The 12,184-nt window shown below is 51.3% G+C and overlaps 1 protein-coding gene across 4 annotated transcripts in view; it reads right to left on the bottom strand.

The window, feature by feature from the left end:
• Positions 1 to 12,184, bottom strand: part of ACAP3 (ArfGAP with coiled-coil, ankyrin repeat and PH domains 3) — an 80,150-nt gene that overhangs the window by 31,424 nt on the left and 36,542 nt on the right. For all 4 annotated transcript variants that reach the window (XM_027658140.1, XM_027658143.1, XM_027658144.1 and 1 more), the window contains exons 3-5: positions 9,796 to 9,915; positions 9,206 to 9,259; positions 608 to 666 (exon numbers count right to left, since the gene is read on the bottom strand). In XM_027658140.1, the coding sequence (XP_027513941.1) occupies positions 608 to 666; positions 9,206 to 9,259; positions 9,796 to 9,915 (233 nt within the window). The remainder of the gene's footprint in view (positions 1 to 607; positions 667 to 9,205; positions 9,260 to 9,795; positions 9,916 to 12,184) is intronic.

Here is a 12,184-nt window from a genome sequence, read left to right as displayed (position 1 = left end):
AAAGAGACCAACCCCCCCCCTGGCTCCCCCCTCCTGTCAGGGAGTTGCAGAGAGTGAGGAGGTCTCCCCTGAGCCTCCTCTTCTCCAGGCTGAACAGCCCCAGCTCCCTCAGCCTCTCCTCACAGCACTTGTGCTCCAGTCCCTTCCCCAGCCTCGTTGCTCTTCTCTGGACCTGCTCCAGCCCCTCAATGTCCTTCCTGAACTGAGGGGCCCAATCCCTTCCTTCTGCACTGGTTCAAACCACTGCATCGAGTCTGAGATAACAAAAGATGCAGAGCTGGCAGGGATCTGAGCTCTGGGATGGATTTGACCCAGAGGATCAGCTCTCAGATGGACTTGGGGATGATGCCCTCATCAGGAGGTTTGCCTTGTGCCCAGCTTTAACTCCAGAGCTGGGAACAGGATGGAGAAATCTGGTTGCCAACAGAGCAACCAAGTGACAGTGAACCAAAATCACACAAACCAGACCCTTCCCTCTGCCTCCAGTGTCATCCTGCTCCAAATTCAGCTGCTGGGCAGAGGTGGTGGTTCTGTTCCCAGAACACACAGGACACGTGCAATGGAAGTTGAAGAAGCTGAAGACTAAACAGACAAGAGAAGTACTCACTCTTTCACAAAGTTGTGCAGCTGCTGCCGGACTGACCTCTGAGCCTGGTCAAACAGGATCTGAAAGAGAGGAGGGGAAAGAAATTTGAATGTTTTGCAACACAGAAACATTTGAGGAGACAGAAAGTTCATAACCACTCTTGAGGAGCTTCAGTGTGAGGGACTCAGCATCACTCCAGGGCTTGGAGGTGTCCATTTCTTGCAGCCTGTCACTATGAATAACATCTTTTTCCACAGCTGCAGCACTCCCTTACCCTTGCAGAATTCCATAGGCTGTGCCAGGGGTGGGAATCTCACAGAGAGACCCGTGCCCCCAACATACTTCCATGAGAAGAGATGATGCTCTTCCATAAGAGGAGTTTATATGAGCAGTTGCCTTTATAACCCTGTTTGGAACAATCCTGAGCCTCGAATTCCTCATTTTGCCAGAGGAGGGCACTGGTACCTCAACTCTACATCCAGGGAAGGACAGAACAACCAGGAACATCCCAACAGCCACACGCTGGGGAGAGGTCCAAGCACACGGCAAAAAGAGAGGCTCAGTTCTTAAAAACCTTTTAAATTTTACTCTCCTTTACAAGATAAATTATCCCATGCCTGTCACCCTACGCCCTCACTCCCCCTCCTCATCCAGGTAGGGGAGAAAATAAGATGGAAAAGCTCACAGGGCGAGACAAGTACAGGGAGATCACCCACCAGCTGCCATCACAGGCCAAACAGACTTGGCTGGGGGAAAGATCGATTAAAATGATTGCCAAATAAAAATAAGATAGTGACATACACAACCAAAACTAAAACCACGACCCCCGGCCTGAGCAGTTCTCTGTCCTCACACAGAGATCTTGGCAGAACGTGCCAGGACTGGCTGAGCATAAACAGCCTCTAAATATGAACAGATGCAAAGCAAGAGGGGAAAGAAAGAAAGAAAACCCTCAAGACCACCCAGCTTTGTGTTCTTTTACCCACGTAAATTATTTACTGCTCTTGGCATCCTCTCACTCCCTCCAGCAGCACTCCAAGAGGCACTGGCCTGACCTGCAGCTTTTCCAACACGGAGCTGCTTCCCTGAGTGATTTTGGGCATTGGGAGTGCTTCCCCCCCACTCAGGATGGCAAAGCAGCAAGAAACCATCTGGTTCCCACCTGCACCTCCACCTGGAGAGCTTCCAGCACCGGTTTCTGCCAGGGTGACACATTTGCTTTGGATCAGGGAAAGGAAGGGACACGATGATGGGACTGCAGACGAGTGCCCTGGGATATTCCAGGGAATAAAAGTCAAACCACACAGCTAAGGGGAAGGAACAGGGCTTTCCTCAGCTTGAGAAACAGCAAATCCAGGCTACACAAACTCTGCAGTGGCAGCACCAGCGTGACTGAAGTCACAGAAACCCAGGCTGTTCTCTCTTATTGATGCCACACTGGGTAGTGCCACGCCCACCTTGCCATTCCTGCCTGGAAAAACGAGCTCCAAGCTGGTGCCTGGAAAGGACACACGCTTGGAACAGCACAGCAAAGCATTTGCAGGAGGACAGAACTTCCCTCCAACGACCCCAGCAGGATGCTCCAGGTCTGTGTGCAATGCTCTCCTCCTGCCACAGCAAGGGCTTGTTCTCCCGCTGCCTGGGAAGGAGAATTCACTGAGGGTTCAGAATCAGAGCTCATAAAGCTGCTCCTTCCTGAAGCTGTTTGACTGAGAGGGAGCTGAACTCATGGTGATCACATAAGCAGCACTGCCAAGGCACAGGGACATTGCTGTGGGGATTTTTAATTTAAATATCTCGGTATCAGGGCAGGAAAACTGCACAGAAAAGGAAGCCAGACCATATATATATATATAAAATATATATATAAATATATAATATATATTATTATACATTTTTATATACATATAGGTATATATTTATTTATATATCCATCTCCTGCTCTGTCAATACTCCTCTCCCCTGCTCCTGAGCCCCATGTCCCTGTGATGGGATTCATCCAGTGAGAGCCTGGAGCAGGGATTGCCAAGTGGTTCCTGAGAGAATCCCAGGTAATGAACGTGCCTTTCCTGCCAGCAGCATCTCTGCTGAGAAGCATCCTGATATCTCTATTACTTTGATTGCTCCAGCACTAATTTTGCCAGGCAGGATCATCACCAGGGGAATGTTTTCAAGCGGGTCCTCCATTCAATTCTCAGCACAGAATAAAGAGAGTTTTAAGAGCTGGAGTTTCAAATTTATGTAAAAAAAAAAAAATGAACCCTTGGCTTTTTCTCCTTTCCCAGACATACTTGGAACTAATCATTTGTTTTAAGATTTTCCAGACCAAACATCACCCCACCCTCTCTGCCTTTGCTTGCACCAAGGCAGGAGAGGTCCAGCCCATGACTCACACACATCTGTGAGGAGGGTCAGTGTGTGGAACAGGGAATGAACATCCCTCTCACCCAGCAGCAGAGAAATCCTACATTTCACTTTCCCACCACAGGTTTCTGAGGCAACAGGATAAACCCAAACCTGTGCTTTAGGAATTTCAGGCGCCCCAGAAACAAAAGCAAGCCCAGCAGCCCAGTGTGTTATTTTTGGAGTTGAAGGCTATAATCAGGAGGGAAGACATCAGAGATCCAAAGGGATGCCATTCCTACAGCTCCCTGTGGAGCCTGCAGGAGGAGGGGAGATCCCAGCAGGCTCCAAAGCAAAGTAGAAGCCTAAAAGAAGTGGGATTGCCTGGCTGTGAACTGCTTCCCTCAGCACTGACTGGAATAGAGCTCAGAAATAGGACATCCCAGCTGCACGTGGGAACGGGGCCTGAGGAGAGGCAACAAACCCCCTTTTGTGGTGGGAATTTCTCAGGGAGTAGCAGAGGCCACAGGAGCAGGAGCTGAGGGATAACAGGGAGGGCAGGGGTCTCACCAGCCCAGGATCACAGGACTCTCAAGCTGGGGGGATGGCACAGGTCTGAACCCAAGCTGGGAAAAGCTGCTCCATGGATCAGGGTCAGGGAGCTCCAAGCAGATCCAACATGACAAGGCAGAGCCAGCACCAAGCTGGAAAAATCAGTCCTTGGAGCTTAAATAGGTGTGGATGAGGTGTGGGTGGGTGAGGTGTGGGTGGGTGAGGGGGGTGTGGGGGCAGCCCCAGGTAAAGCTGGGCAGGGCCATCACAGCCTGTTGGTGCCCTGAGAGCCCCAGTCTGGGATGAGATTGGGATCATGAAGGGAATCAGCCCTTCTCCTGCCCCAGCTGAGGAGAGGGAGGGTGTGGAGCTTCCTCTGCAGCTGTGGGACACATGGATGAGGGAGGCTCTCCCCTCCCCTCCCCACGGTGGCCATGAGTCACATCCCAGCTCTGATCTCCCTCATGGCCAGTCTGGAGACCTCATTCCCCCCAAAACTGTCTGGGATCTGGTTTATGCTGCATTTCAATGAGAGCTGGCTGCCTGGTGGCCTGGGAATGGGAGCCTGACCCTTTTATCTGGAAAACAAGCCCAAACATCACTTGTATTCTCCATGCTGGGTGTCTGCACAGTCTAACTTCTGACCCAAGGTGAAGTTGAGTCTCTCACAAAAGGTTCAAGAGCTCCAGTTTGTGCAGCTGATTCTTTCCCCTAATTAGAAAGCAGACAACCCGAGAAATTCTAGAAACCACCACAAACTGAACCTTTCTGAAAGAGTTCAGCACTGAGCTGGGCTTGACTGCACACACTGGCACCAAACTCCAAGGGCAGCAGCTCACTGACATTTTTTGGACCAGGGTAAAGTCACTGCAGCAGGGGCACAGTGGCAGAACCTGGGAAGGCAGGGGGTGACAGAAGCATCCCCCCTGTCAAATGGCAGCTCTGCCTCCACAAATGCTTCCCCTCCCTTGGTGCCCCTGGACCCTTCCCAAGCACTGTCAGGAAATGCAGGTGGTCCTCCCAGCCCTGTGGAGAACGGGCAGCTTGGAAGCACTTCCCACTTTCCCTTCCTTCTCCTTCCCCCCTGAACTGCAGCAGGACCCAGGGACATCTGCCATCTGCCTCCCTCTGACTCATCACGGCTTGGGTGGCTTTTCTTCTTGTCAGCAGGAAACGCTTCCCAGCTCTGCTCAGCAGAGCTAAACCTCCCCTGCAAGCTGCTCCTGCTCCTGCTGGAGGATCCCGGTGACGCAGCCACAGTGATTTATGGCAGAGGGGAAGGCTCAGGACTTAATGAAGCTCAGCACAGCACTGGGGAGGACAATGCTCGTGTCACATCTTCTGGGGTGGAAAGTACCTGGTGCTGCTGAAGGGGGACTGAATCCCACCCCAGCAGCACTTTCACTGGCATCCTTTCCCCTTTTCTTCTTTTTCTGAGCACACAGAGAAAGGAACAGCAAGGGAAAGAGAGCTGATGTGTGAATGTGACAGGCTGGTGCTGCAGATCCCGGGATTTCCTTCCAAGGCATGTGCAGGGCTGGTGTGAAAACTGCCTTCCCAGGGATTATTGCAGCCCCACATTCACTGCCTCTGGTCCTTGGATAAACTGGAGCCTTCCCTTCCCTAGTTCCTGGGAAGTGGATGCTGACAGCTTTGGACTGTCTCTTAATCTGGACAACGTCAGTGCCACGGGGCTGGCACAGAGCCCATTGTGTTTGCTTAAAAACCCTATGGAAAGATCAGCTCCTGCCCTCCCAGGTGCTGACTGGGAACATCACTGCACTGGGAAGAACTGCCCCTAAAATCAGAGCAGGGAACCCTGACCTAACCAGAACTTTGGGGGAACCAAGTTCACTTCAAGTCTAGGGTTTACCTTAAACTTTCCACCCCCTTTGGCAATGAGGTGGGAAAAAAAAGGGAGCTTCTGCACTGCTGGACCTACAATCACTGTTGCTTTCTATCACAGGGGAAATCCAATATTAGATATTCATAATTATTAGATATCACTCTAGAATTTTTTGCAACTTTATCTCCTTTACCTGTGGGGAAACTTTGTTACACCCATGCACCAACATTCATCAGGTTCTGGGAAAAGAGGGAAAGGGGTTTTTTCTGCCTTATAGTGGTCTGGCACATTCCCATGCCTTTCAATCTGGTTTGTGTTTCAAGAGGACTGATAAGGAGGAAGGAAAGCAGGAAGGAGGCAAACAACACACAGATTTTGGAGCTGACAGCATCTGTCTGCAGACAAGCAAGAAGTGTTTCCAGCTCAGGAGAGCTTGGCAAGCCCCAATCCCAGTGTGCTCATTCCACATTTGCTGCAGGGAAGTAGTCTGGGATATTGAGGTGTTTGCAGAAGACCCTTCCCTCATTCAGGGTCTCAGGCATGAGGAGTTTTTCAGGAGCAAGGCTCTATTTTCACTCAGGGGTGGGATGTGCAAACTGCCACTGCAAAGGTGTCCAAGCACCTCGGATTCACTGAGTCCAGAGATCCTTGGAGAAGTTAAATACCTCTGAGACCCTGCACCTCTGCCCTGCTCTGGTTAAAAAAGAAGTAAACCTCTGTGCTTTTACAGGCACTGGAGGGAAGAGCTGGTGCTTTTAAATTTGCAGCCCAACTGACACCTCCCAGAGGCACCAGGGAATGATGGGGCCTTTTTCTTTTGGAATACAGGGAGGAGTCACAGTAGTTTCTCACCAGGTATTTTTCTCCTGCATGAACTGAAATTTTGGGTCTAGAATGCCTGAGACTGGGAATCCTTATCCCTTAAATATCTAATGCCCAGCTGAGGATCAGACACCGGCTCACTGTTGGAAAAGCTGAGTACAGCACAGGAGAGGGAAGGGACAGCCCCCCTGGAGCAAAATGCTGCCTCCATAGTACAGCCACCAAAAGAAATACGTGCTCAGCATCCTGCCTGGAATGTGGCTGGAGGTGACAGGGCCTGGAATGTCACTGGGGGTGACAGGGCAGCCAGCAGGACCTTTGGCTTTTCTGCTCCCAACATCTGCAGTGCAGGGAGGCCTCAAGAGGTCAGCATTGGATCAGCAGGAAACTCTTTTTTCCCAGACACTGCTCTGAAAAGAACATCCTTGGAAGTCAATTGTCCAAGACCTTCCAAGGCCATTTTCCCCTGGAGCAGCAAGGAAAATCAGCCTCCCAGCTGCAGAGCTGGGATGTTACAGCAGCACATCCTCAGGGGCTCCAGGGCAGTGCCATTCCCCAGCCCACAACCAGTCAAATCCCACCCAACCAGCTGGGGAAATCCATTCCTTGAGCTCTTACTCATCATCACCACCCACCTCAGCCTGTCTGAGCCCTCCCTGTCTCCCCTGTAAAGCCATTCCCAGGAAAACAGGGAATGGTTTAACACAACCAGGAGCCCAAACTTCTGAAATCCCTCACAGGGAGATGCAGCCACTTCTAGAGGGCAGCTCAGGAAGTCCTGGAGCACAACTTCTAGGACCTTCTCAGCCAGCACTGCAGGCAGGAGTTCACTGGGTTGGTTTGGTTTGCTTTGGAGATGGCTTTAACTGGCCCAAAATCCAGCTGGTGCAGGATTGTGCAATCCTGGCTGGTGCAATCCCTGGAGCCAGCACGAGGGAGGGATGACCAGGGCACTGGTAAAAGTTAAAAATGGAAAGAAGGCACGTGGCTGAGAGGACACAAAAAGGCAGAGGACACCCGCTCCAGCTCTAAATCAACTCTTGTCATCTGTCCCCTAAGGTTGCTTTGACGGTTACTCCTCCCTGTGCATTAAAAGGTGGGAATTGTCCAGAGCTCACTGTGTTCATCTTCCACACCCAAAGCAGTTTTAAGCTTGGATTTTGCTGAGCCTGAATCAGGACGAGTCCAGGCCTCGTGCTATGGCAATAAAAGTAGAGAACAACTGATTTTCTTTGGGGGGGGGGGGAGGATACTTTCCCTTCTTTTTAACTTGTTCCAGTTGTACAGACTGTCCTGGCCACATTCCTGGAGTAAGCACTGACAACTGTTTCCGAGCTGAGATCCTCAGACGTGGATGAGCCAAGACACACAGACACACACACACACACACAGAGCACAAGGCACTAAAAATAACCCAGCTAATTGAACCCCTGTCGGAAAGGGCTGAGGATGCAGCAGTCATTCCAAAGCCATTTCCTGGACAGTCACTCACTCTGCTGCACACCAGGGGAGGAGGATGCTCTCCCAAGGCTGGAGGGAGGGAAGGTTTAAGCACAATTCCCTGGGCATGGAGCTGGGGGTAGGGAAATGCTGGTTTGGAGAGCCCCTGAGTCACCTGGGGAAGGGTGATCCCACATCTGACAGCAGGGAAGAGTGATCCCACATCTGACAGCTCTGGGAAGGGTCCTTCTGCTGCTGGGCTGGCTGAGGGAAGAACAGTCCCTGCAAGGAGCAGGGGGCCAGGGGAAGCTGCACAGCTGGTGCAGCAGAGCCTGCAGACACAGCTCTGCATCCCGAGCTTTCTGGCTGGGACTGCTCCCTCAGGGCTGGGCTGCACCACTCACCCAGCTGTGGGGCTGCACTACTTATCCACCTGGGATGTGTGAGACTTACAGACTTCAAATTGCAGGTTTGGCAGGGAGCCACCCATTGGGGACCTTCCTCTTCTGGGAGGTTTTGGATGTTTGGGATGGAGGAAGAGCAGAATTTAACTCCTCATGTTGTGATCCCTGGAATCAAGGGGGGAGCTTCTCAGATGCTCCTTGGCACAAAGGTTTTAACACCAACTTCGAGCAGCATCAGAGAATCAGGGTTTCACTGTCTCTGCTTTGACACAAGCACAGCTTCCCTCTGATGCTCCCACTGATTTGTTCCCTCTCTCCTCACCAACAGCACTGCTGCACAGCTGTTTGCTCCCAAATATTCACAGTCCCAGGAGATCTGCACGTGCATTACCTTTTCCCTGTCATTTTTTACTAGGAAGCAGCCCTTCCACCTGCTTCATGAAATAATTAAATGGACTTGCTGCAGCTTCTCCCCCAGCTGCACGTGGTTATCTTGCAGCCCAAAAGCAAGAACTGTGCTTAATGTGCTCTGACAGGGGCACCGTGGAGGAAAGTGGGTCAGTCCAGTGCTGACACCCTGAAGCTTCTTCACTTTAAAGCACTTGTGCTTGGAGCTCTTACAGACTTAGAGACTTCAAATTGCAGGTTTGGCAGGGAGCCACTCACTGGGCACCTTCCTCTTTGGATGTCTGGGATGGAGGAAGGGCAGAATTTAACTCCTTGGGCTCTGTTAGTGGGATTCAGCTGGCTCAGGAGAGCCACATCTGGGCACTGCCCTCCTTTGGGCTCAGTGGAGCATTAATGTGTGTTAAAATCCTTCCCCCCAGAGCAGCACAGAGCTGATGCTGCTCCCAGGACAGTGCAGTGCTCGTGGACTGACCCATTCACAGCCTCACCCGTGTCCCAGTGCCACAGATTTGAGCCCCAGGCTTCAGGGTCTGTTCCAAACCTGAAGTAACAAGGTTAAACATGCAGGCTGTTCACAGCCAGGGCCTGGTGTGTCCTCACTGCAGAATCCTCTGCCATCCAAAAAGAACAAAACATCTGGAGTGGGACCTTTGTGAGTTCTCCCTCTGAGGAAAGGGTTTCTAACCTCACCCTTCTTTGTGCAGTGTCACACAAACCAAACACAGGAGACCATCAGTCAGACCTCACCCTTGAGGAAGAGGGTGACAGGAGCACCCAAAGGGACAAGAGGAAGCAGCACCTTACCATGTGGTAGTTGATCATTTCCTGCAGGCTGTCTCCGAATTTGTCGAGGCACTCCTGCAAAGAAAAAAAATAAAGGTGAGGAGAACTGGCAGTGAACAGGAGTAGCTGCTCTTCACTCCCAGGGGTGCAGGGGCTGAGGGGGGACTCTCATGAAGCCTCTGAAGAGCCACTCTGAGTTTGGCAAGGAGGCATTTCACGATGCTGGAGCCATAGGCTGCCTGTCCTTTGCAGTTCAGTGCTGGAATCAACATGTCTGTTGTGTCTTGCTGGGCTGGTTCCCCACGTTTCCTGCACCACTGATGCTCACTGACCTAGATTCCAACAACCTTGCCAGCACTGTGCTTCTTAAAAGTCCAGATCTGCCTGCAAACGAGGAACCTCACTCTGACCTTTCAGCTTTGCCTTATCAGACAGTCTCCACACCCCACCAAAAATAAAACCTCGTCCTGAACGGCTGCTTAAACAGCAGAGGGGTCTTGGAGGTGTGATCCATTCACAGCAGCAGGAAGCTGGACACTCCCCAGCCCTCCCTGTGTGCCATGCTCCATCCCAGGGGTGGGATGCTCCATCCCAGGGGGGGGATGACTTACCGAAATCATCTCATCCTTCTTGCACTGCTGCGACAGGTCCCGGACGCCGCTGACAAAGTGCTTGTTGGTGGTGATGTAGACTTTGCCTGCTTCAATCATCCCACTGCAGAGCTTCACCAGCTGCACAGGGACATTCCACCACATGGAATTACAACCAGCTCGGGTTTAAGGACCCAGCACACAAGCCCAGAACCCTCACGTTCCTGCACTGACAACCCCTCACTGCCCGTGGCTCAAACAGGGCTGCAAATCCCCCCTCGTGCTGCCCACATCCCCCCTGTCACTTAGGGACAGCAGTTCCAGGCTCTCTCCTGAGGACAGCTTGTTTTTTCCAGTGGGTTTCTCCTGCTCATTCTATCCTGAGGCATCAGGAGTGCAGTGAAAGGAACCTGATCCCACAGGCTGGTCGGGCAGGATCAAGGACTGACTCCTCAGTGCTCAGTGAATGTGATAAACTGTGTAAAATGCAGGGAGAATGCTGTTCTTTGGGATTGCTGAGCCTCAGAGCCCAGCTGACTGTTCTGGGTGCTGGTGTGTACTGGTGGAGACTTGTTCTTCCCCTGGAATGAGGGGAAGCCAAAATTCAGCAGCTGAGCAGCCAGGGAAAGTCTGTGTTCCCTCACATGCAGGTTAAACCATCAAGGCTGTGGGCATCTGAATTATTCCCACAATTCTGCAGCCCTGGAAAGCTTTGCTGGTGCCCTGGGAGGGATTACAGGGATTATAACTCTGGACCAATTGTGACTTGGTCCAGACTTTCTGGTGGACTCTGGAAAGAGCCTTGTCATAGTGATGTTACCAGAGAAGTTACCTGGAACTGGCAGCAAAACAGGGTGTCTTCCCACTTTGGAATTTGCTGCAGCACAAGGACAGGTCTCCAGACAGCCTTTCTTAACTTCTGATAGTTTAACAGCTGCAGGGAACATTCCCAGACTTCCCAAGCCACAGCAAAGTGCCTTAGCACGCCTGGAACTGGTTCTAAGCTTTAGTTTTAGCCAGAATTCCTGGCCATTAGCCTATCTCCTGTCAGCCAAAGCTCCTTGTAAGAGGCTACATTAAACAACTTAAGATAAATCCATAAACCAAAGGCCCAAGAGATTTGCAGCAGTAAGGGCTGGGCCACTGAGCAAAAACCTTGAAATCTTTTTTGTTTGCTCGATTTTTGCTTGTTTTACCTCATCACCATTCTGGGCTTCTAAACTGAGTAAAAAAGTGATGAAGAGCAACACTTGGAAAGCAAGTTTTCCAGTCTCAAAATCCAGCAGCTTTTCAGGGATAATAATTTTACTAAATGAAAGTATGGCTTTAGGAATCTTTGCCTGTCAACCAGCCTCAGGTACAGGCTGGGAATGAGGAGCTCTCAAGCCTGGTTTGATGCCAAAGCCCTGTGTGCTGTTTTGGGGCTTTGGGCTTGTTCTATTTATGCAGCCCCAGGGCTCTGGGGTCTGTTCTAGATGTGGAATTGCAGAATTGCCTCGGCAGTTCTGTAAAAATACAGCTGAGTATATCAATGTACAGATATATCTGCAGCCACCTGTGGTGTATCTGTGCATACATGACATTTTCAGCCCTCACTCTCACACCCTCTCCTGCCCCTGCACTTTAGCTGTGAGCAGATTTGCACATCCCATCCAAACCCAAAGAGAAGGAAAGCAAACAGATGCAGTTCCTGTCCCATCTGGAGCCCAGACGTGCACCAGGGGTTTGGACAGATCCCATGGAAAGGAAATCCTTGGATTCACTGAGCCCAGAGATCCTTGGAGAAGTTAAATACCTCTGAGACCCTTGCACCTCTGCCCTGCTCTTGGTAAACTTGGTTAAAAAAAAAAGAAGTAAAACCCTGTGCTTTCAGAGGGACTGGAGGGAAGAGCTGATGCTTTTAAATTTGCACCCAACTGACACCTCCCAGAGGCACCAGGGAATGATGGGGCCTTTTTCTTTTGGAACACAGGGAGGAGTCACAGTCATTTCTCACCAATTATTTTCCTCCTGCACGAACTGAAATTTTGGGTCTAGAATACCTGAGACTGGGAATCTTTATCCCTTAAATATCTAATGCCCAGCTGAGGATCAGACACCGGCTCACTGTTGGAAAAGCTGAGTACAGCACAGGAGAGGGAAGGGACAGCCCCCCTGGAGCAAAATGCTGCCTCCACAGCACAGCCACCAAAAGAAATACGTGCTCAGCATCCTGCCTGGAATGTGGCTGGAGTGTGGATGCAGTTCCTGTCCCATCTGGAGCCCAGACGTGCACGGGGGGTTTGGACGCATCCCGAGGAAAGGAAATCCAGCCCCTCCTGCAACGTGGCTGTTTCCAGCCTGACCTCTGAGCAAACACCTCCAGCCAAGGCTGTGTCACCAGGAGCTGAGGGCCAAGGCAGCACAATCC

The sequence above is a fragment of the Corapipo altera genome, unplaced genomic scaffold (assembly GCF_003945725.1).
Source record: "Corapipo altera isolate COAL_440 unplaced genomic scaffold, ASM394572v1 301, whole genome shotgun sequence".
NCBI classification, from domain to species: Eukaryota; Metazoa; Chordata; class Aves; order Passeriformes; family Pipridae; genus Corapipo; species Corapipo altera.
Note: the sequence above shows the minus strand (reverse complement) of the source record. Positions and strands in the feature narration are given on the sequence as shown.